Source organism: Temnothorax longispinosus, chromosome 5 (genome assembly GCF_030848805.1).
Source record: "Temnothorax longispinosus isolate EJ_2023e chromosome 5, Tlon_JGU_v1, whole genome shotgun sequence".
Lineage (NCBI taxonomy): Eukaryota > Metazoa > Arthropoda > Insecta > Hymenoptera > Formicidae > Temnothorax > Temnothorax longispinosus.
This window is the reverse complement of record NC_092362.1, coordinates 20,639,383-20,665,861: the sequence shown is the minus strand read 5'-3', so window position 1 is coordinate 20,665,861 and position 26,479 is coordinate 20,639,383. Positions and strand designations below refer to the sequence as shown.

General features: G+C 37.4%; 2 protein-coding genes across 2 annotated transcripts; both read right to left on the bottom strand.

Moving 5' to 3' along the window:
* Nucleotides 1–194: 194 nt before the first annotated feature.
* Nucleotides 195–10,895, bottom strand: Reg-5 (Rhythmically expressed gene 5). The gene is made up of 4 exons (XM_071777541.1): nt 10,590–10,895; nt 6,574–6,745; nt 6,308–6,400; nt 195–3,052 (listed from the first exon to the last, which is right to left on the bottom strand). Exons 1-4 carry the CDS (start codon nt 10,710–10,712, stop codon nt 2,637–2,639), a joined length of 804 nt encoding a protein of 267 aa, XP_071633642.1. The 5' UTR covers nt 10,713–10,895; the 3' UTR covers nt 195–2,636.
* A 12,786-nt stretch (nt 10,896–23,681) lies between these two features.
* Nucleotides 23,682–26,304, bottom strand: LOC139813850 (eukaryotic translation initiation factor 4E type 3). Its single transcript, XM_071779648.1, has 6 exons — nt 25,934–26,304; nt 25,218–25,338; nt 24,580–24,687; nt 24,330–24,452; nt 24,141–24,240; nt 23,682–24,074 (listed from the first exon to the last, which is right to left on the bottom strand). Exons 1-6 carry the CDS (start codon nt 26,080–26,082, stop codon nt 24,040–24,042), a joined length of 636 nt encoding a protein of 211 aa, XP_071635749.1. The 5' UTR covers nt 26,083–26,304; the 3' UTR covers nt 23,682–24,039.
* Between the last annotated feature and the right edge of the window lie 175 nt (nt 26,305–26,479).

Sequence of the window (26,479 nt, the reverse complement as noted above, 5' to 3'; positions counted from 1 at the left end):
TAATTATTATACATATATAAACATAAACATATACATAATTTTTACAACGTATTTTATTGAATATATCTTTCATATCGTATTGTCATTTTTTTATGTCATATACACACAAAAAGAACATATTGAACGAATTGATAAATTAACATGTGTAAATTGTAATATGTATAATATATACATATATCTATTAATACTAAAATATATTGGTTTGTTATATCAGTAATCAGTATACAGGTTTTCAAAGTAAAAAGATAATGCAATAAAATACAACTCTTATCTTAATAATCTTTCTAGTCATCTCACTTATTCTATTCGATATCACTATCCTTTTTTATATAATATTTATTATTTAGAATATTATCACCGCAAGGCCTAAAATAATATTACGAGCATTTAAATCTATATCTGCGCAGCGTATTCGTATACATATAAATGTATATCTTCACTTATTCGTATGTATGCAATCGTATACAAACATACACACAATTGTCATGAAAATATATCGTATGCGTTTTATAGTCTAAATTAATAAAAGGTAGGAATTGTGAAAAAATTAAGATAATAGACATTTAATCATCTGACTTATTTATCTGACAATGAAATATTCATTTGACAAATTTATCGTAAAATATGAGAATGAAAGCAAAGTTAATAATCACTTCAACTTTTGAACGGATTTAAATAGACCAACTTGCTAATACATTAAAATAGAGATCCCCAACCCCTTGAGGGGGACGTACGGCCCCCGAATCCGGCCTGCCAAAAAATTTTGACATTATATATACGTATATTTTATTGCGCCTTTGGCTCTGCAATTCGGTAATTACTACGTCAGACTTTTATGATACAAAAGAATTTTAAAATAAAGATATTTTGTTTTTATATGATTTTCAAAAATAAAATTTACCTGATTCTCCGGCTTTACAAAGATTTTAATGTGGCCCGCTTGATAACAAAGTTGGGAACTTTTACATTATATAAAAAGACATACGAGAAAAATGATAATTTTGAAATATAAAAGTGTAGAATGTTTAAACTAGCATTAAAGCAGCATTAAAAAATAATTATTATAAAATAAAAGTTTGTTATCTTTGCGAACAAAGAAGGGTTTTTCCATCATCTTAAATTTCTTGCAATAAAAGCGGGATTGTGCGTATGTGTATATGTACATGCATATTGTGTATATGGATATTTATACATGTATTATATATGCATCGCGTTAATTTTAATTTATCACATTGTCTTAATCTCGTTAATCCCGCCTTTCGAATATATTACACGTTATATTTTATCACACTTTTAATTCTAACTTATTAATATGTACTTAAAATTAATAGTGGCAAATATTTCAAATATTTACAAGACGAAAATGAGAGCGTATATATATAGTATGTAATAATCAATTGTAATCGTCACGTAAATGCGTAATGTAGATTTTTTTAAAATGCTGTTATTCCTTTACGCGAAAAACGATTTGCGTCAATATTAAACAGATGTGATATTCGTTAAGTATTACAATTATCGTAATGTGCAAACTATTTGTGCACTTAGCCTGTAGAAATTTTCAAAAGCAATAATTTTTCGCAAACTGGTTATTATGTGTTAATTTATACGTTAATATTACATAAAACAAATGATTTATGTAATATTCAACGATTATTGAGATGATATATTTTATATGCAAAATACGATATTTTTTAGCGAGGTACACCAGTTCCTTTATGCGACGTGACGGCGCACGTATATCAAAAGAAAAGTAATGCATAATACGCGTTAAATTTATGGAGACGAAATATAGAAGAACTATAATATATGATAAATCGTTTGTTTTGAAGAATAGCAGGAATAGATTTAAATAATACACCTGTGATCTTTTGTGTTAAGAGTTTCTAAGATTTTAATTGCTCGTATTCTCGTAGTTCGGGACAATTAGCATACTTTCATCGATGTTTTCTGCACGAGTCATGACAATCACATTGAGTATTAAATAAATATTATAATAAATGAATGTGAAATTAAATAAATGGAACTCAAATGATATTCATGGTCGGATTATGCGTGTTGTTGAGACAACGTACGAATATGTACATGTATCTTTCTCGGCGCTCGTACATCTTAGGATTCTAATTACCGACCAATCGTCAAGCTTCCAATTTATGCGATTCGGAAGAATTCACGGCTCGGTGAATTCTTCCCAATTACGCGATTCATATAAATTCTTGCCTCAAACGAAGTTCTTCAATCGCGTTCCTCGTTCTACGTCTTTCACTCTAATACTCGACAGCGCGGAGGTTCCGAAAAATAGCGTACGACGATTCCCCTTTTGCACTTACCGCAACGACGATATCAGATAAATTAAAATGCGCAATGAATTAGTAATTACAGCTGATTATTATTACGTCGTCGTCCACGACCGCGCGACCGCGACTTATCGCTTGTATCTTTAACTTTCCCCGCGTGTTTCCACGTATCGTCCGAGATCGCAGCAGGCACGACTGCTGGTCATCTGTCTCTGCGCAGGATCTCGACGGCGATTTATTTTTCAAAAAAATCTCATTATCACGAGGCGGTGCAGCCGGGCGAGCCATACTCCGCGGGAAGATATCTCGTATCAGATAGAAGGGAACAAGAAGAGATCTCCCTCAATAGTAACGCATTCTGCGTTCGTTCAACGCGCCTCGAAACACCCTTTCGTAGGGCAACGGATGGTCGCGAAGACGCAGCACTTCCGGTCGCCGATAGTTCTTGCTGATGTCGGCCGCGAAGGACGTCCTCCTCTTGGCCATCGACGGCTCGTTCGCGCCTTTCCCGTAGAACACGCTGCCGCTTTTAGCCTCGATCTCTTCGATGGACGGCAAACGGGAATATCTGAGCTCGTCCGCGTCCTCGTCCTTCGGCAACGGGCGCTTCTGGTCCTCCGGAACCGGTCGGCCGTCCGGATAGACCCGTATCACCATCGGCCCCCCCAGATACGGCCCGCTCGGCTCCGACGGCGAAACGTAATCACCGCTCGCCGCGGTCTCCTCAGCGAGGCCGTTCGTCTCGCTGCCGCTGCTCGCTGCAAGAAGAGAAAGAGAGAGATGGAGTTAAACAAATGCGGCCAGCGTGACTTGACTTCTGAAAATGACGTTGGTTTGTAGTTGCCGAGGATTAAGTAACCGGCCTATTACACAGGCGCAACGGATACCAGGAAGTATATGCGCCCCCAATGCGAAATCCTTGTCCGTACTTCATTAAGATTCACTCATTAAAGCGAGCGCACCGTGTACCACAAATTTCTTCCAGTCACGATGACTTTACGAAGAATTTAAATTGCCGTTTAGAATGTAAGAATCGGAATGCCTGCGAATCAGTTGCGATAATTTCGACAACTTTTTACATTTTTACACTGTTAAATATTAAAGGATGAAATTTAAATCAATACCTTGAGTCAAATAACATTTTATCATTTTTAACTATCATGTGTGTTGAAATTTATTATTTTAACAGTATTATTTTCACTCTATTGCTTTACCCAGATAGCACAGTTGATCTTTATGAATTCATAAAGATCAGATTCAGATCTTTTTGAATTCATAAAGATCAGCTGTGCTATCTGGGTAGTTAAATTAACGACATATTGAACAAGAGCAATGGCGACCTATATAAGAATGGTTAAAAATGACTGAAATTGAGTATAATTTAACACTACGAATTTTTAACAGTGTAGAGTCATATTAGACTTTTGAGATGTTTCGTGAGATGAAATTTCTCACATCCTATTTTTCCGCTGCGTATATTTAATTAATTATATTATTATTATTATAGTACAATCTTTAACAATACTTAATATTATAATTGCCTCTTGTTACAATTGTAAGAAACAATTGTCGATCTCCGAGAGCAGACTTCCTTAGATTTTATCTTCACATTCTTCGCCATCGTCTTAGAATCGTGGGTGCTCTTATTTTGGTATGACAGAAAAAAATCGGTACCGCGTGTCCCGAAGGAGACCCATGAAAGGAGATGTACATACGCAGATGTACGCTCGTGATTCTCGCGGTCGAAGATCACTTTTGGATCAACGGCCCCTATTTTATCGTCCCGCGCGCGCGTTTATTTCTAGAGGGGGATTCCGCGCGACCTCGGCATTATGATAATTTAAAATCCAATATCTGCACGTCAGTTCGTGCTCTCCTCGCTTCCGACAGTTAGTCGAATGCCGTCAATTTGTAGGCTACAAGGACTCCGCGAGATAGACGTGCAGGAATTTGCCCTCGCAATGGATGAATGCCGTGGGTATTGGGTATTTGCGCGTGCATATATACGTATTCTCCGCGGCCAGCGAAAGAAGCTATACAGTTATAAATTTCTCTACCATGAAATGTACAGCGTAATTGCCATAATTGATTTTATGAAAAACTAACGATGCATAACGGAAAGAACATCGCGTTTTCTTGGCTGTTCTCTCCCATCGAACGGGATCGATAGCGTACGGTGTACAGAGTCCCTTTTCTTTTTCGCTAGATTTCTAGATGCACGATAATAATTGATCGATAAAGGCCTGAAATTACGGGCGTACAACGCTCGCGGCTTTCATCGCGTGTCGATGCATCATTAGCGTACGCATGTACAATATATATATGGGCCAACAGAGAAAATGTGAAAGCCACTGTGGTGCGCCCCCGCGCCGGGACCCTCATCTTGGATATTGAGAAAAGTGACCTCCTTTCGCAATCTGTCCACTGTCTATCAAATGTCCATTACTGTCAGATATGCTAATAAATCGTCAAATATGAAGACTTAAGTATTTCGCAAAAATCTCTATCTTCCTATTTATGTGAATCAGATATGATTATAAGATATTTAATAAAGAAATATTGCTGTTACAAAAGGATACAAAATGTGCGATTGTAATCTTTTAATTGTTATTAAAATCTCAAAGAGTCCCAAGAGTTAATAAAACATTAATTACTTCTTAATTATTTCTAGTAAAGAAAGAACTTGACAAACGATAAGTGTTATCAGAGTCCACTATTTATCAAATATTCATTACTGCGAGGCCTGTCAAATGTGCTAACAGCAATTCATCAAATGAAGAATCAATAGCTAATTCTAAAAAAAATATTTCTTAAAAGCTTCTACTCAAATATCAGGAATCTATCATATGAATAAGGAACATATCTTATTCATCTTATGATTAATGACGAAATATTGCCGTTACAAAACAGTAAAAAATGTAAACTCGTAATCTTTTAACTGTTATATTAAAGTCAAAAAGCTCCAAGAGTTAAAACAATTATTTCTTAATTATTGCTGCTAGAAAAACAAGTTTAAGCTTAACGAACGACGAGCGTTATCTGTTCACGATTTGACACATCTAACTGGTCTGTGGTCAAGCGACGAGCGTAATACGATTCGCAAACAAAGTCTAAATCAGTTCGGATCGACGAAGCGTATGATTATCTCCTTTTTTCAAAAAGAAGGGAGAAAGCGTGCGTGGTTGAAGACAACCAGCAAGGATTTACCGTTTATCGGGCGCAATATTGTCAAGGGAGAAAAAAAGACTTTCTAGGAGCACGAGCGCGAGCACGAGCGGAATCGAAACCGCGGTTGAAACTTTCTCGTGGTATGATGTTGTTTCCGTTCGCGATCGCGGAGAGATCCCCGAAACAAGGAAGAAGCGAATCCGCGAAATGCCATTTATTTTCGAATAGACCAACGCGGGACGCGTTTCCCTTCACCGCATGATTTTCTTATTACAATGCGATAGCAACTGCTTTGCGTATAAGACAAGCGCGGTTATTAGAAATGTTACACGAGAAATCAGCTTTTATTGACATTTAATTAATAAATCCTAATATGGCAATTCTTGAAACAATGATATTCTTCACGTTATGGAAAATAAAGAGATTGTAGATTTAAATTTTACATCTCCTTTAATTCATGAAGAAAGTTGATTTCCATTTGCTATATGTAGGATAAATTGGAGGAAGCCGGTTTTGATTAATTCAAATATAAATGCTGGATAAAGCAATAAATATAGAAATGGAAAGTAATTATTTTCTGATTATTTTCTACAAAATTCTAAATAAATCAAAACAAGATTTTTATTTTTTAAATGTCCCAGCTTATACCCCTCAGGTTTTATTTAATCTTCTTCTTTCTCTATGAATACCTTTTTTATTTCCTATTTCTCTCTTTTCTATACTACGTAATCTATTTCGATTTCTATCAGATATCTCTCTATTTATGACTGGTAGCCGATAATATTTTATATCGTCGAATAACTAAACTATTTTCGACTGATTCAATCATCTCTTAGTACACTTACCTAATAAGTCGGTTCCGGTCGTGAAGTAGGAGTCGTCATTTTCATGGCTGATTCTCGACGCATATCTGTTGCTTCCCACCATGGCGTGCCAAACTGAAAAGAGGACATAACAAGTGGCTTGAATAGGAGGCCGCGTCAAAGTGTCAAGGCCGGAATTCACGGTTCATATACGTATGTTTATTCGGTAAACACGAAATCTCTTTGATGATACACAGCCCCGAGTAAACACGAAGTCTCTTTTCAATAATACAGGAACGCTTCCTTACTCATGTCCTTCGCGCCGCGTTGATAGGGATCCAGCCTGTCGAGGACGTTGTCGTCCATGCTGGCGAGGCTCCGTATGCCGGTTACGAGCAGGTTCTTGTTGCAGTCCGGCCTCGAGGAATCGGCGCAAAACCGTGCCACTTGTTTGCTGAATAGTCCGTACAGGTGACTCATCTGAGACGAGAAAGGCACGGGTCTATTTAGAACCTGGCGATGGCCATTGATCCCGTGAGTTTGCGACGAGCATGCGAATGCATCGATTCACTCGTGAGAGGAATAAAGTGGAGGAACTAAAGCACGCGGAACGCGGCGCGTCTTCCTCGAGCGATAGATTGTCTTTGGGAGCATGGCACTTAACGTTCTCCTTTAATGTCAGACTTGTCAGAATCCCCTTCGGGTCAGAAATGCGAAAGGAGAACCATATCGTGCGCCCGGCAACGCATTCCGATCGCGTCCGGTGAAACTCGGCAATGTGTAACGACGGAACCGACAGTTAAAACCGACAAATATGTATGCGCGATGCGGCGTCTCCCGTATATCACGTATCGGGTTGCGCGATACCGTCGCCTCTTCGCCGGTACGAATCGCGCCGGTCGGTCGCGAGAAACGTGCAGGGGGGCTCGCCGTTTTTGCGGCGATGACGATAACGAGAACGATGTCCACACAGGGGCTCCTTCTGCGGCTCGCTTCGATGACGCGCGCATCCGATCTTAGAATTTCTAATGACACTTCTGTAACGACGTTCTCGTATCCCGCGGCGGTCCTTTTACGACTCCGTCTATTATTCTCGCGTCGCGCGCGCGTTTCGACACTTTTTGGCGGGCTCACACACGCTTTTCTCGCGTACTTTACAGATTAAACAATCCAATCCATCCCCGACATCACTTTTGACATATATTTGTGATCAAAAGAAACCTAAAAGCGACTATAATGATTTTAAAAAAGATTTGAAGTTTTTAGAAAATATAATAAGTTTAAAAACGCCAAATGTTTTGAAAACTGTCTCAATTTTTTCAGCATCTCGTAGTTTTTTAATATTTTTACCGCCAGCTGTGACCGTGTGTACTTCCTCTATGTAATTATTAAATATTTAAGAAAGTAAACTGAAAGTGTCGCGGAGGGAAAAATAAGGCGGCGTCTTTGGTCTCATATCTTTCCAGTGCAATTACCGTTGTTAACTAATGTACCTTGGATATGTGGTCAGTTGACGGATTACTGTCCCGTTTCCGCTGCGATTCCGGAAACTGGGAGAAAGCGGAGATGAGCGGAATTCTCGACTATAGGCGAATTAGCGCGGAAAGACAATGACTACATATATGTAGTTACGCTAGAGATACGCTCTTATACTCGCTTCAATTTCGCGTCTGTCCGTCAAATATCTTAGCTAATTGTACAACACGTAACTTTGAATATTTGTATATTTGAGTTACATACCTACAATTTAAAAAAAATTGTTAGAATTAAAATATTTGTCTAAAAGAAATAAAAGAAGTTTTAAATTATTTTAACTTTGAATAAGTGTTCCTGATTTACGCACAACTATTTGAAATTTGAGAAGATATAAATTGAAACATACAAGAACAAATATTTTAAAATTGCAGACATTTTTCAAAAATTACTTAGAATTTCCATATCTGATTCGAATATCTGTTTGAGTTATTTCAATCTTAAATAATAGATGTTTATTTTGTCACAGTTGTTTAAAATATAATACGCTAAATTGTTTTAATTACGACATTTTTGCTCGTCCAGCCAGCTGAAAATGATTTTTAATCCGTACATTGACCCGAACTCCATCGAGAAACTGATCCTAGATACGCTGCACTGCTCTTGAACTTCAACTCGGCACTTACTCGTGCGATCGCTTTTACTTGCTTCAGGAGTATTACATGCACACATTTAATCCGACATATACAGCCGCAAAATACCGCGCGTATAGCCTTGGCCAAGAGTACGAAGCACTTTCAATGACTGACGGTAATTCAACCTTAGTAGTCAGCGTTCGCCAATTAAGGTTCTACACACACACACACACTATTCTACACGTATTCTATTTTTAACTTTAGAGCATGCAACTTGTGATAAAAATCATTGAATAGAAATGAATCTGAGGAAGTTAAGAATTTACACGTTCTGCACATTAATTTAATTAGAGGATTATTTATATTTTCCAATTCGATAGTTCAATAAATGTTAAAAGTAAATGTTAATTTCTGATATGCATCGAAAGCATGCATTGATTTTACCTATGATTCGACCTCCTATGCATTCATCGCCTTGTAAGAATCCGCGCAATTACCGTGTCACGGCGACGATTAACAGTCAGCGTAATTATCTTCCCGGTCGTAATCGCGGTAATCTTCAGATTTTTACAACCGCCGCATAAACGCTCCGCGGATACTAAAGACATTTCATGGGAAACACGAGGGCTTTGAGATAAAAAGGTACGATTCGAGCGTAAAATCGCGAGACATCCGGCTATTGATTGATAACATCGAGCAGTTCGAGATTAAAACGAAGTCCCTGATTTCCACAACTTCACAATACCGAACGTGTCATTCGCACGAGACTCCTTGCACTGTCGGAAGATTTACGACGGTAATAAACAAGTGTTGGATTGCTGTAGTGATCTGTTCGGTATTTGTCAAGTGAGGCTGTCAACGACGAATTACATGATTTTGAAATGACTTTTTTCAATTGAAATAAACTCAGAGAGAGAGTTAAATAAATCTTTTTTTCCATTACTGCGATATATTAAGTAATTCCGTCAAATTTTGGGATATCAAGAATTTGACGATCATAAATACATTGTACTTATATTAAAATAAAGTGCAAAGTGTCAATGTTTATTATTCCTAATATGAGAGCTAAGTACTTAAAGCAATAAGTATAAAACAACAAAGTCAATTATTTTCAAAGCATTTTCAACGAGTATTCGAAATTCGAAGATGTTCATCGACTTCTCGTGTTAAACTGATAAACTTCCTGGCTTATCGTCGCTGAGAAATTCGCGCAAGTACAATACAAATGCAATAACAGCAACACCGAGCACGCCCAGCACGTGGTTCGGATGCAACGCACTTGCATCGGATAAACTCGATTGTTCGGTGAAAGTCCACTGAATAGCTGATATCACGAAGAGATGTTTGCAACATCTCTCATTCGGTTTCGCGCGAAACTAATAAAAGAGGTTTAACAGTTATAATAACAGTTATAATATCAAATAAGATAAAATAAAACATTTATAATATCAAAGATAAAAAAACTGGATGGCATAGAAATGAAGCTACAGTGAGTGAAATAATAAGTACTTGTATACTTTTCTCTTGGAATAATTTGCGAAGAAGAGAAACGTTGCTATTAAGCGTTTTATTCGATATACCAGTACAAATGAGAATGCAATGCGTTCTGACGGAAGTGGTGGTAGTATCTTTCTCTTTCGTGCAGAATTATTCCAAAAAAGATAAAATACTTTTTTTTACACAGTGTACAACGTAGGTGCTTCTTCTCTTATATTTTTTATACTCTTACGTACTGTATGTACTTCTTGCATTTCTGCATTCACGCAGAATCTGTCACTTTAAATAATCATGAATAAATTTGGAGCAGCTTGTTATCGTACTAAATATATGAGTATACTTTCTTACATGTAAATTAGAAACTTAGAAAAACAGAAAATTGTATAGTTTCGGACATCTAGCAGTCAAAAATAACCAGCATTGTCAATACATTCAAATAAGATCTTGTTTAAGAAAGAATTTTTCGAATTCTTATTTAAAAAGCCTCACGTAGCTGCACTTAAAAAAAAGCGATGCTTTAAAAAGATAAAATAGCTTCACTTAAAGCAGTGCTTTGAAAAGCTCAATAGCTTTATTTAAAGCAGTACTTTAAAAAGCTCAGTAGCTTCATTCAAAGTTTATGAATTTAAATAGAAAACTGATGAATCTCTTGCACCAAACTACAATTAATAGCATAATTGGCAGAATCGACGGAGGGGTGATTACTGATTAATACTCACTTTCTCATCTCTCGAGAGAAATTCCCACATCGGTATCGCCGAGCCGGTGACTCGCATCGTCACGCAGCATCCAAGTAGAATGCAGGTAGTGACCTTCACGAAGGAAGTCCCGCTGATCATCATTATGCTCTCTTGCTCTCCTTTTCCGCTTGCCGTTCCGTTCTTCACGTCGCGAGACACTCGCTTCACGCCGGCAGGTAACGATCACACGTGGTAGTCACAATTGATGCAATTGCAGCCTTCACGATTGTTGTCAAACAATCAATAACAAGCTCAATCGTTCCTCGTCACCGGATCGTCGTCTCGTATACACTGAGCCTCGATCTCGTTTGCCGCTTCGTTTTATGTTGCCTCGCGCGCGTCCAGTGGCGACCACGCGTCTCCGAGTGCCCCCACTTTTTCCATCTATCCGGGTTTCGTACACACGTCACAGCACGAGGAGCAGAGTCCACGGGATCCGGAACGTATTTACGCGCTCTAGGAAATCACGCTGACGCGACGCAAGTATGCGGACAGCGCGAGGGGGGGGGGTGTGGAAAAAAGAAGAAGGCATTCCTTAATTTCATTCGACGCGCCGCGCCGAAATTCCTGCGAGCGCGACACGCGCATCAAATTGAAGAAAAGCTTGCGGTTCTCTTTCGCGACGTAGGCTAAGGTGAAGGTGGGACGAGAGATTTATTAACGCCGTAAATTTACGTATTAGATACATAGACGTATCTTTTTTTTCTGGCGCCGCTAAAAGTTTGACGGAATACAGGATATTATCTTTTATTGCTTCTATAACGTTTCATATGCACAGAGTTTAGGATAGCATCGCGATCGAGATGTCCGTAAAGAACTGATAGAGCGCACGCTGCACTACTTGAAAGTTTATAATCGCTCGTCGGGCCGAAAGTTTCAAATGACAGCCTGACTGATATTTCAATCGAAGAGTTCAAAGTCCTCTTAGCAGTGGAAAACTACATACGGCGAAGAGAGAAAGATTTTACATATTTTAAAAGGAGTAACGTGTTAATTTAGACAGATATGTTGCATTAATATTTAAATAAGTTTTGCACGAGCTTAATCGCGAAATCACGTGGTGTATTATTTTACATAGCAATATTTACGCGCTCTAGGAAATCCCTGGTGCGATCAAGGATGTAAAAGAACGCAAAAAAAAGCGCTCCTTAATTTTATTCGGCGCCGCGTCGAAATTCCTGCGGGCTAAGTCGAAGAAAGTTTACAGCTCCCGCGACGTGGAGTGAAATGGATGAGAGACTCAAGGTGAAGATTCATTAATGTCATAATTATGCTTATTAAGTATACATCATTTTTATATATTACTTTATGTCGATATTTACCGGTGCTCTACGAATTCGCGCCGACGCGACACAGGTATGCAGAAAGTGCAAAAAAAGCACCTCGTAATTTTATTCGGCGCCGCGTCGACATTCTTGCCTGAGCCACATGCATCGCGCCGAAGCAATCATTTTTCATAGCCGGAAAAAAATACCTTTCTCACAATTTCAATTAATTAATTGAAAAATATTGCGGTACGATCTCTGCGGAACGATTTGCACGTGATTAGAAAGAGTGAGAGACTCAGGTATCACTTGAAAATTTATCAAATTCACGATTATCCGGATAAAATATCTTAGATAATTCCCTTGAAACGCTGAAGACAACTTTAGGATGAAGTTTACCGATCGGCTGCGATAAGTAATCGGATAAGGTAGTGAAGAGCGACTGCTTCGAGAGGACGCGTCTCTTTCTCTGTCTCTCTTTCTCTGAAAAGGGGCTCGATCTCGTTTGTCCGGTTATTCTGCCTCAGCATCCTTAGATCCTATTTCTTGGGGTTTACCCGGGGCCCTAAGGGCAATACTTTTTCCTTCGAGTCTGTGCAATTGTGTCTGGCGAAGTTCTAAAAGCTTTTACGATGATTTTACAACCGTCGAACGCCTTTAGGTACGTCATTCGCACGCGCAATGTGGGAATTTTCGGTAAAAACGTATCGCACGTACCTACATTGTTAACGACCCGCAGTACATTACCTCAGAAAGGCAAACCGGCCAAGGTTTTATCGATTCTATTTAACCCTTGGTTAACACGTTGCTTGTTTTGTCCGTGAATTAAAATGAAACACTGAAGCCGAATGAAAAGAAGACATTGTCAATGACGAAATTAACATAAATCACTAAGCAGTGTTAAATTATTGACCTTCTATCAGCAGACGATCTCTAATACGTTTCGTGAGTTCATAAAATCTTAAACGTAAACAAGAAAAATTTACGACAGTAATAAACAAGTAGATCCCGTTCAATTCTCTACGAGGTACCGGGTAGTCTATATGTATAGGATATATCCACATTCCACAAATTTTTTTTACGAGAAGTCAACTTTTTCTCAATGGACATTTTGCGAGAAACCATCGTTTTTTGCAAGATTTGTATTATTGTTTAAAAATAAGATTACGTTTTCCCAATTATTTCCCTATAACAACGATAAATTTTATTCTGTCTTCAAAAGACGTTCTTGCTGCAACAATGAGCTGCATTTGCTAAAAGTAAATTATTTTTCTTTAAATTAGTGAGCACAGATTTGCATTTTTACGAATAAATTTCATCAAAAAGAAATTTTCCATTTTACGAAAGGAAGGCTTTGTTATATCATCGAATAAATAATTATGCTGGCGACGTAGTGCCGCTTTCGTACATACAAACAAAATCTAGTAGAAAGTAGTGACAGAGTTTTGCTACGAAAATAAATTTCTTTTTTTGATTATAGATATACTCGCGATGAGATTTCGAGCAGCGGATAAGGGCAAGCGAACGACACGAGTGTGCATTGCGACGACTGATCGCGAACGAGCATCACATATCGAGCATCGTTGAAATGAATGCGTGAGCGGAGTGTCAATTAACGAGCGACACCGATTTTGTTGCCCGTATGCGATCGCGTCGGCGTCCGTCAGGTTTGTCAGGAAGACTTGCGGGCAGGTAAAGCGTAATTCGTATAACAGCAGCGCGCGGTACACATAACGCCTGTCGCGTTATTTATTCATCGCGCGCCCACGGCATACGAGATGTAAAATTTGTACATCATTTCCCAATTTCACTTTCACATTCGTCTCTTTTCGTGCGAACGATCGGCAAACACACACGTAGGCTTCGTCGAGATAACTTATGCCGAGTGCTTCGAACGGTCGATCGACCAAGCGCTGTCAGGATGTCGCGTGTCTGACAGTCTGACTGTGCATTGTGCGCGAAAAGCAATTATTTTTATCGCGCGGATAAAAGCGCGAATAAAATAATAAATATCGATTTATTTTAACGCTGCAACTTTTTTGAAGATATATAGGAAGTCGTTTGGGAAACAAGACTTTTCTTTTAGTTTTAGAATGCGTTATCTCGTTAAGAAAATTTATTTTAAAAAATTAAATATGTAATCTTCAAGATAAGAAAAATTGTCTTAGAATCTTTTATCGCGTTATTGAAAAAATTGCGATCCGTTATGATGGGACAGGATATCTTTCTCTCCTCGGCTAATCTTATGCAGCATTTTGTGACTTCTATTCTACGTTCGTCGGAATGTGCGAGCGCGGCTCGGGAAAATTTACGCGTAGGAAATCGAACAATGGCATTACGATGCTTTTCCGTGGCGATGACCAACGTGAGAATGCAAACGCCGGCCGCCGCTCGAGCGTGCTCACGTGCGTATTCTGCATTCTGCGTACCTCGTAGCGCGTGCATGTGTCGGGATAACACACCTCTCATGACTCATTATACATGCAATTATTCGGTGCGAATGTGCATCTACTTTTACCGCACCGGGTGCCGTTCCCAGTAATCTTTCAGATTGGTAATCTCATCGATCCGCCCGTTTAACAGCTAAGCTTTGCGCTTGCAGCCGTGAATATAGTGGGAATCGAACTCGACGATCACCTTGCATAATTTAGTTAGAAGGACGATGCAAATTTTTGTTTAATTGTGATTATTTGTCATTATTAAAAATCACGATATTGATATAATTAAGGTGTCAATTAGGGTAAACTCGGATATGGCCATACAGGAAAGATGGCCAACTCATGTTCATTCGATGTTTCATGGCGAGCTAGATTGAAAGAACATTATAGATTGGCCATCTTTTCTCTATGGCCATCTTATCCGAGTTTACTCTAATTGACATCTTAATTATATCGATATCGTGATTTTTAATAATGACAAATAATCACTGACAAATTATTAATAATTATTAATGAAATTCGTCTTTATTAAAAATCGAAGAACAAGTATACTCGAATTTCTCTCTTCGTATCTCATAAAATCGTGAGTTCTGTAAGATAAATCACTATAAGCAATAAATAAATAATCAGAATAATATTTAAAAGATATTATTCTGTTGACAGAATTTTTACTTACAAAAAATGAGATTTTTTGGCCAGATTAACATCCGTCAAAAGATAGGTGAACAAGATTCAATATAGAGCCATTAAAAGAGAACGATGAATAATTATTATTATTTAATTAAAATTTATAATCATAGTTTTTAATGACTTCAGAAGAATCCAACAGAAGCAATACTATTTTCATTCTAAATTGTCATTAAATCCGTTTTAACGTTTAATGTATGCATTTCACGCATTTTAACGTCCGTTTTTAATGACTATTAAAAGATATATAAGTTTGATAGCTATAAAGATAGGAAGAATATAATAAACTAGTAAAATGTAAAATATTATAGTAATATAGATGAGAAAAAATTAAAATTACACGCTGCTACGTAGAAAAAAATATAGCTTATGAAAAATATGCTTCAGAATAGATCCGCGATATCGAATTATTAAAACAACAAACATTTGCATCTAATAGAAATATTCAAGGTGGTCAGGCCTTACCCCGTAGAACAATAGCTATGTCGCACTTATAACTTCTGCTTTACATATCCTAGGTTTTATGTATGCCTGGCTAATAAATTTATTGTGTAACAAGAAGCGGAATTAATTCGCTCTAGCACGTAACGCCGTTCTTTAATTGGTAAGGGGAGTACCATCGCGATGGAATCATCACGAGATTCAAATCGTCTGGAAACTGACGAAGGTATCTCGTTACTATCGCATGCACCGTGAAATTTGAATTGAATTGAATTGGCCGTACCTCTATTATGTTTCTAGGATAAATCCTATTCTCCTCCGCGTAATTAAACGAACGTACAAAGTATGTACGGCGCACGTCGGGACTTCTTCATTTTAAGAGTCTTGAGAGTCTTACGACCTTACAAGTTAGAAAAAAAAAGAAACAAATGAACGAACAAGTCGCTTAGTCGACGGCAATGAGGGATTCGAAATCGCGCAGGATGCTGTCATCACTCGGCCGTAAAACTTGGTTAATCGGGAATCGGCCAATTAACGCGCGCCGTCACCGGTGTCCCTTGACCTCCTACGACGGTCTTCGCGCTTTTAATCGAGTAAGGCATAAGAATCGACGCGCTCTTTAGTTACCATGACGGATATCCTTCCATGCCGATGATGTTGAACGATTGAAAGGATGACTACGCTCGTATACGCAGCTCCATACATCGAGGTCGGCTCGCGCACGGTTAATTGAATTGGAAAGCAGAATGACACAATCTAAACGCGCGGCTTGGTGCGAAACGCAGTCCACATCCATATTTGTCGCGATGGCAAATAATTCGCGATCGGAAATCATTTTTTTCCTTACGCGCAGCGATTATACGAGAATGATTAATTTATAACTTTAATGTCCCGAATCCACGGAATGTTCTTTCTGCTGCTGACTCTTTGGCCGACTTTTGTATCGGCTTTTCCACAAAGAAAATGTCTAAACGCTCGTATTTCTCGAATGATTAACGATCAAAAAAATGAGGAGCATCTCGTATAAACTAAGCAAAAAGCAAAAAAGCAAAAATAGATAACAACAAATTATATTTCTATTGTTAGTTAATTTCTCAGAAATAGGCTCATGTGCGCTTCAATATATAGAATTTTCAATTTCCATTGCTGCGTTTCTAGAAACATTAAAATAACATTTTTATTAAAACAAAGTTAATTAATTGATGATTTTTAAATTACCGACGACTTCTGTCGAATTACTTAATTGTGAGGTTTTAATGTGATTTTCGGAGATTAATATATCACATCGGCAGCACATTGACAGGAAACCTTGTCGGAACTCTTTTTATTACGAATGTTAAAATTGTACGCTTGCAAAAAAATTGCACAATCGGACAAAAGGCAGATGGCAGATGGATCTTTCTATTTCACGTAAAAACTGCAAGAATTTTTTGCAATTCATATTATGTTAATTCTAGTTGATAAAGAATACAATTTCTCACTTACATTTGGTTAAAAAAACATTAATCTTCTTGCGACGAATCAAGATAATACCTGTCCCCATGATTTTATTTGAGATTACATCCGGAGTCTATTAATAAGAGAAAAAATTGCAGGTACAATGCGTACACTTCGCATGTACCTGCAATATTTGCTAAATGTCACTGTTTCTCACAATAACTTTTTAAGAAGAGATCCTCAGTGTGACGGTATAATTATAATGATAATTATTACGTAAATAATCAATTAAGAAATTTAACGGTTCATTAATCCATAGAAATAAAAACTGTTTCCCAACTTGGCCAAACAAACATTGAAGATGAATTCATGAATTTCTTATACATTCGTTTTACATTCTTTTAACGGTATTGTCGACCATAATGAGGATCCTCGGGAAAGGATCTCCGGTATTAATTATGTAATGGCAGAATTGATAGAAAGATTCCTTGGTTTCTCACGTAAAAATATTTCACACGTAGACTTGATAGCAGTAGCTTCTATTTTCTATTTCTTCGCGGGCACAATTCGTTACAAGAAAATATAACAGTGAGTTTAAATAACCAATTATTTGCGTTGAGAAATAAAGTGACTCGTGCACTTCTGCAATATCTTGTAAACAACGCAATTAAATAATTTCATGTCGCATGAACATGCTCGCCTCGACAACACGTGCGCTACTTCTTACAACGACACAATGATTTTAATTTGCGCATTTATACTGCATCAATTCAAGTCACTACCAGTGACATTCTACATCTTACACTTATGATTTTTTCGGCAAAAATCTTCATGGGTTTAATGTGAAAGTGATGATTCTTTTTTATTAATTGCTTGATAAGGATCCGAACCAAGGATCGAAACGTCGTAACGTTTGTGTCAACTTTATATAATAGCCAATTGAGTCGAAATAAAACCTCTTATTATTGTTAATCTACATAGGCGGAACACTCTATCATTTTTGGTTTATAAATAATTTCAGTTTAATAATCACTATATGGAAATAATCCGAAATTTATTGAAATTATATATTGCACGTGATGCTTGACCCTGCTAAATTAAATCGATGCCAATTTATACGTGAACCAGGACTTTATTGCCGGAAGTGAACCGTCGCCTAATTATTATCTTTCTAGATAAGGTATTTCGATATTATAGTCACAGAATCAATTCGTATGTAAGTTATGACTTCTTCGACAGCATTGACTATTAACTAAATGTTGTAGTGGAACCAAATCTGAAATAGACATTACATAAATAAATTATCAACGTTGTCCGCTTCCTAGTATAAAATCTTAAATTGAAATGAACGTAATGATTCGTATATATAAATTTATTTTTTGATGCAAATATATAAAAATTCTATCTTATTGTAATTCTCTTGTGTCTCGCGAATAAATGCGGGAAAGTTTATAATTCTCAAAATCTATTTTCTTTGAGAACGAAACCTCGAGAGGTAATATCCTGAGATTTTATATTCTCTATGTTTTTTATTTTTATTTTTTTTTCGCGTAGAATTACTTCCTTCCCGGTTGCGAAGCATCAAAAACCACAATCATACTTGCAGTTTCGACATCAGACTGACCACGGCAATTACATCATTCAAATTTAACCGTGGTAACCGAGCGTCCGTTCGACACATTTGGGATAATATCGCACGATTCGCAGCGTCGCGTCGATCGTTTCGCGCAACAATGATTCCCGTGCCCATCGATCGCAACGGAATGCAGAAAGGACGAGAAAGCGGAAGCGGATCGAAAAGGGGACTGAAAATCATTTCCTGTTTTTCAATTTCCTTCTCTATTGCGTCGTACAGAGTACAGAGTACAGAGTACAATTTAGAAGAATGAAAACATTTTATATAAATGTGTGTGTAACAATTAACAATTTAATTTACATTGCTTAATTAAGCAGCTTAATTAAATAGCTGTTAAATAGGTAGATTTGATTTATCTAGGAGAAAACGTTTAAATGCTATAAAATAATATAAAAATAGTATTTAAGTTTATAAGGTACTACATATTTTCTCTATATCTCATTTATTTTACATTAAAAAATCCAAAGCAGCCTTTTGCTTGTGTGTTTATTAAATTAAAATATAAATTTCGGATAAATCTATTTTAGTGGAATATAATCTATGAGAAAAAAATGTTAAATATTTCTATGTACAACCAAGCAGGATGTTTTGCTCTTTCTGCAGATTGAACAAATTTTACACTGTGCATCGGCGATACGTAAGTGGCACGTGCGGAGAACAGCGTTCCGGTCGACGTAATCGTTACCGGATACGCAGGGGCTTCTCTCACAATCAGTCCAACGATCGATCGATGACGGCGTGGTCAAAACATGTGGATCCAAGCGAAGTCGTCACATTAACACAAATCGTAGGGAAAAAAAGAAACAGAGATTCCAGTTTCAGCGATCACGATTTCTCACCTTTCTCGGAATGCGGGAGTCCTCGTGCAGGAATAGATCAAAAATTCACGCAATTCTCTTTCTCTGGGTCGTCGTACCATAACGACGATGACGCGACGGCAACAAGACAATAATGATGATAATGATGATGATGATGATGATAATGACAATGATAACGATCGAAATATATCTGCCTACGGCTGCTTTGCGGAAAACATTACCTTATGATTTCGCGAAAACAAGCCGGAAATTATCGGACATTATCGGTTGACCTTCGACGTGTATAATACCGAAAACAAAAAAAAAAGGAGGAAGGGACAAAGGAACAGTTCCGGATGGTCGGTAGCGACGATGGTCAATGGTCACATGATTACGACCGTAATTTGCAAATGACACGAGGATGTTCTACAAAATAACGAACTTTTATGAGGCGGTACCGTCGTCATCGTTGTCGTCATGCAGAGGAATGTAGAAACCGGCGATGAGAACAATGTTGCGGGCTGATTAATGGCTGGCAAAGTCTGATAGGGAATTCCGTGAGATGAGTACATCGAAATGAATTGATAATTTATTGGGAGGAGCCGAGCGAGCGTGTCGCGCGGGGCGAATATGAAATAAGAGTCCGCGCGTCCCGTGACGAATGTTATTTTGTTCGTTAAAATATACAATCGCTCGGCCTCTGAAGGCCGTACCTGAGTATCGTCAAATAAATCACGAAGCGCAGAATGCGTGAAGTTACAAGTTACTAATATTAATTGTGCTTCTACAAAACGGGAATACGATACTTATCGGCAATTAGTAAGAAGTCCAATTCCTCGATCCATATTTACGGTTTATCTCAACGGGATAATGCGCGTTTTCGCTGTCGGATTCATTTCTTAAGCGTCGGTTTGTCGTCACGCGCAGCGGTGCGTGACAATGTCACGCCTGTGAAAATTAGTGCGAATTAAAAAGATATCGCGTAAAAAAGACGGTAGGGCAATTAGGACAATGAGGCGATGATCAGATTGTTTTCGTTAAAAATTCCGCGAGCGCGGGAAGACAATGAAGTCACAGGGAAATCGCGGAGCATATCTTCATATGTCTCTCCAATGACATATGTGTGGTATTGACGATACATTCATCAAGCGATCTTATGTCACGCTACGAAAATTTTTAGTGCCGGTTTTATATGCATCAATAAATATATCTGTATAATAGAATGCAAATAAAAAGAAAAATGTGATAAATAAAACATCGAGCTAGGGAAAACCCTTTTTTTTATCGCCCCACAATGAAGATTCCTTAAAGTTTCCTGCGAGGCCTTTGACTTCTCAAACGATGCCTCGCGTAGGTGCGAAAAATTCCGATTATTTCTGAACACAAAGGCATGTAACAGTACGTCTGCTTGTGTTAGTACATATGTATGTTATACATATACGTTCACGCGGCGTCCCATCAACAGCGCGGCGCCATTCCGGTCATTCCGCAATCAGGAAATCCCGTATCTTCGGACATTCTGCTCGAGAAGATCCTGGATCGGTCCCGGTCAGACAGTTAGTTGGATTATAATGAGCGGCGGCGCGTGCTAGATTAGTCTGGTGCCGCGAGGCGCCCGCGACCATTGCGGAATTAATCTGCCTAGCGATTTAAAATTTATAACCTACTTCTCGCTTCTAATCCTTTCTTTTCAGCACAGATACCGAAACAGTAGGCTCGATCCACAAATAAACAGAGGCATTTACATTTTTGAAGGAATGTAATTTTTGGACTTTCCGCGAAGCTGCGAAACGTTACGCGTGGCAGATTTCATTCTACCAAAAATGATGCATTTTAGAATCGATTGTATTATTATACTATATTTATATATTATTATATTCTTTATATATTAAGTTCCTCCAAGAGAGAAATTAAAAATTTATTTCTATTCCTCGCTTTTTTAACCTCCTGCTTTTTTTAGCACAGACACTAACCACGAATAAACAGATACGTCCTTCTTTTATTTTAAGAGATCATAATTTTTGGATTTTCCGCGAAGCTGAAACGTTCGCACGTAGCAGATTTTGTTCCACCAAAAATAACACGTTGAAATCGATTCTTTATATTATTTATATAATATATATATATATATATATATATATATATATATATATATATATACTATTATTATTTATATTATATTCTTTATATTAAATTCCTCCAAGAGGAAAAGCTAGCCATCATGCTGAAAAGAGAACACTAATTTAGTCACATTACATACTTGATACGCATGTACCGTAATATACTTTTAAAACTACACTGTATGATTACCAGAAGCAAGAAGCTTTAGATTAGAATTAAATTGTGCAATTCAATTATGGTTATATAATGTCTAAATCCATGAGAAAAATCCTCGAAGCATAACAATAGTTCATAGACTTCATAGCAGAAGGAAGTGGTTTAATGATAGATTGATTATGAGCGCCGCAACTTTTATGAGAATAACTAGTTGCTACTTGAAGATAATTATCGACGATGACTCAGATGCGAGAAAACTTTACACCGAAGTAATAAGGCTCTAAATCGATGTCATTTCTCCCCCCCCCTCTCTCTCTCTCTCTTGAGAGAGAGGGACATTTGTAAAATCTAACGTTCATATTTACACCCGCGCAATTGTATACACGTGCCTCTCGCACAGCAAGGCCGTGTGCAAGGCCCCGATGCGCCGTAATTTATTCGTGTATCTCAAAACCGAAAAAGAGAACTCGCTTCGCAAGCTAACTGTAATCGATGAATATCGATGTTTGCTTTTTTTTTCATTAGATAATAGTTCCGGTTCTGTATGCAAGACGGTCCAAATTTGCAATCTAACGCAAGCTCGAACTGGACGCCAAGTTAATATTCTCTTATAGCTAGAAGGAGAAAGAACTTTTACCTCTGGTCGAAATTTCTATCTCGTAAAACTAATATCGCTTAAACAATTAAGGAAAGTATAATACATCGTGTGTTAATATTCAGATAAATTTTTTTTATACTTTTATTCGCAGGTAGGTACTGCAATCGCCACAGTGAATAACGCCAGTCTCATTTTAAAACGTCAAAAGTGTGATTTTAAATGATTGATTAATTAAGTTTTTATTTTAATCAATAGATTTCTTTCTAAAATAAGTTATCTTGAAGAAAATAATCCGTAACGCGCGCTATATTTAATTAATGTAAGAATATGACTCGTAGAAACAGTGCGAACGATCAAATCTCAATATTTTTTCGTGATACTCTGTCGATGCGCGACATAAACGTCGAAAAATGCAAATTGCGGACATAATTTAAGTCAGATTTAAAATTAGTTTAATAGGCATTGGCTGCTTGAATAAACTTATGTTTTCGAGGCATTCGCTTGTTGACGTCAACATGAATAATGTCGGGGAGCCGTAAAATGTTAACTCGGCGCCAAGTAGTCGGGTAATGTTACTGGCTTCTAGAGAGACAAATTAAACATTCAAATTTGTTTTTCAAGATGCTCCAAGGAATTTCTGAATGACGCTAATTGATCGTCAGTCGAGCCCCAAAGAAACTTCGGGTAACTGTCATTCAAATTTGGTTCACATTGGTTTGACCAAGAAATTTTGTATTTCATCTGCAGAAAAAAATAAAGATTTTATCTTGCTATAATATGAAACAGAACTACACACACACATACACATTCTTCCATCTAATCTTAACTTCAAGCTCTCATATATATTCCGGATTCACGAACTCTTTACATTAAAATATTCTGAGTGTTCTGAGTGTTAAAAAAGAGGACTTGTAATTTATATTTGATGTCGTTATTTCTCGATTTAAAGAATTCAATAAAGATATACGAGCCGAGTGTCAACGAGATAAGTTAACTCGCATAATCAATACTGATACGATACTCTCCGCACGTAAACACTTTCTTCAGGTCTTCATAAAATTCAGGGTCAATATTTAATCTCTATGCGCGTTAATAGGCACACGTAATCATTTGTAGCATTATTAATTTCACATTATTTTTCTCTTAAATGCTACTTTTGATGTTGATAAATTTTCAAAGGTGGACATAATGAGTCTCAATCAATAACACAACACGGTGGGCGCCAAATATGTGCTCCTCCTTTCTATGCAAATCTCTCTTTCTCTCTCGCGTAAATGCGTAGTTTGCCACTTATATTAAGAAAAACACTTCTTGCAAATTTCATAGGCATTCCAACCAGCCTAACTGATAATCAATCACCTTGTGTTTCTTATAGGCTATATATAATTATAAGGATACAAAGTTTCGTACGTGTCAAGCAGTAATATCTTGAAATGTTACGCACTCTTATAAAAGCATGTTGTCTTGAGAAACATAAACTCCACAGACGCGCATATAGTAAATATAAAAATATATTTCACGTTTGTAAAACGGTTACAACAGCAATTCGATTCCAGATATCGAATTCAGCGTGTAAACAACGCATCGAATAATGCGCATTTAAACAAAATTCACAAGTAACAAACTTTTAAAACACACATATATATATATATATATATATGTATAATGACAACTCTTTTTCTCCCTTTAACATATTCGTTGTGTTTCGAGTTTTCCAGAAAGGACTTTGTTCACATTACCCGATAATACGAACATTGTTGATAGATCACATAAACGTATGTTCGTTATTGTCGTAATCTTATGTAATATATTTAACGATTTAATATAATCTTCATCTCAATGTTGTCGTATATTTAACGTCTCCCGTAGGCGTGATGGGATTTATGATCTAGAAAAAAATATATATTTTGCTATGGACTGTAAATTTTTCTAACAGAAGAATATCAATACTTACACTTATAAAACTCTCCCAGGAAGTTTACGTTAGGCACTAGAGAGTGAACTTTGGATAAAACCGTGGCTTTTGATACTAGATCAGCATTTACATTCCAAATCTGAAAAGATAATACATTTTCAATTCCATCTGATTACCATGATCACGTACCATTAAACGATTGAACGCTACTGTCCACGACATACGTACTTGAATGAGATCCTCCCTGTCACGAATGGACACAGTCACCCCGCAAATTTCATCGTCCTGAGCCACATCCGAGGCAAACTGTTCTCCGATAGCTGCGAGCACCACTTCTTTCCACACATGTGCCTGCAAAATTAAATTTTATCACACAAAAATGTCAGACGTCATTTCAAAGTCCTGGGCAGAAAAATAGAAAAATAGATTGTCTGGACAAAAACTAAAAATGTTCGTATAAATGTATTAGAATATTTACAGTATCATGTTTATGGCACTTTAATCTCCAGGTACCACCCTTTTGATTCAGTTTGTCTTCCCACAAAGGGTATCTGTCGTCTCTCATTAAATGGTAACTGTATCTAACCTGGGGACAAAAATCAATAAAAATAACTTAATGTGAAATATAAATGATAAATTGTAAATGGCAAATAAATAATAAGACGCGGCGTTATCATTAATAAATGCTAAATAGTGTAATTAAAACGTTATATAGAAGCAATTTAAGCAATAATATAATTAATGCCAATTATAAATATAATAGGTCTATGATAATCTTTCCTACTTTACGAACGACAAAAAGTATATTCTATATATGGGAAAATGATTTTGCTGCTAAAATAAAATTCCACATATATGAGGGCAATAAAACTTTTTGTCACAATCAATTTATTATACGAAGGCCTGTTATGTTAATAAAATAGAAAAATTCCACTGACTGAATTTCTTCGTAGAAACATATAAATTTGCTGTTAAAATTATTTGCAGATTTAACAAAATTATTTTTAGCGCAAATAAAATCTTTAAAGTTCTTTTATTTCCTATAATAATTAAGTATAACGTACTATACTGACGAATTAATTAATTCTGCAGATTTTTACAGATTCTTTATCATACCTGCATATCCCCGGCATTTGGTATGTTGTTGAAGACCGCCCAGAAAGTTTGTACTGTGTTTACGGTATAGATCTTCTGCAGATTGTTTTTGTATTCTTCGGTGGTTGTGCCGGGAATGGCTCTGTTTAATATATAGCAATTGTTTCGAATTAGCGATGTGTTATGAGGTCTGTTTTAAAATTACAAGAAAAACTTATACACATCTATATATTCTAGCTGCCTAACATTATCTACTAATTTTACTTTTAAAACACTCTATATAACTGTATAATTGAATGCATCAATTTTCTTCCTTTGCATTTTTTTCGCGCAACGATAATGGTAAATACTTTATGTACGTATATGTTATTCATTGATAAAACACATAAATACGAATGTACGAAAAAAACTTTTCTTCGGTGACGCAATGGCGGTTGCGAGAAAGAAGAGTGACATACAATTTATAATAATTAATTTCTATCACGTTTTTGCATCGCGTTGAGTTAAGCTATTTAAATAACAGAGGGAGATCAGGGGTGGCGATCTCGGATCCGTTGCCGATCGACCTTCGGAGATCGACGCTGCTTGCGAGCTGTCGCGGAACAATCGCGGTGTCAACGGTTTGACAAGAGCGGCGAGATAAAAGATCGGGGATGCACCGTCGTCGCGTCGGGAGTGTCGGGATGCGTCGCACGGCGGAACGGAAAAAAGGTGGAAATCACCGCGTTCCATCTCACTTGTCGAGCCAGAAGGTCCACGGCGTCTGCAACGGAATGCCAGTGCTCTCATCCCTCTGGATCGCGCTGACCGCCTCGTCCGACAACACCGGCGTTTTCAACAGGTCCGCCGAGGTGCCCTCCTTCGCTTCGCATTCCGCCGCGGCCATGTTCGTAACGACGATGCAGCAGGCAGCAGCGCTACAACGTCACGAAAATCATGTGATGATCGCCGCTGCCGGCTGCCGTCTACGTCGATGACTGCGACGTGAACCGATAACGTTCGACCGAGAAAAAGAAGGAAGATATAGCGCGACACGGACGCCGATGGAATACAGGACGTCCCTGAGACCGGCGCGCTTCGACGCGCCGATATGTCCGTTGAGTTCGAAACTTCATTGAAACTTTGTCTGAACATTCAAATTAATTTGCTTTTTGCGTCTCATTGAATATGTGTCTTCCGCTCGTGAAACTAAATCGAAGCTTTTCTTGAAGCTATCATTAATAAATGCCAACTGCTTAAAAATTTTCTGGATTAATAAAGAATTTATGTAACATTATATATCT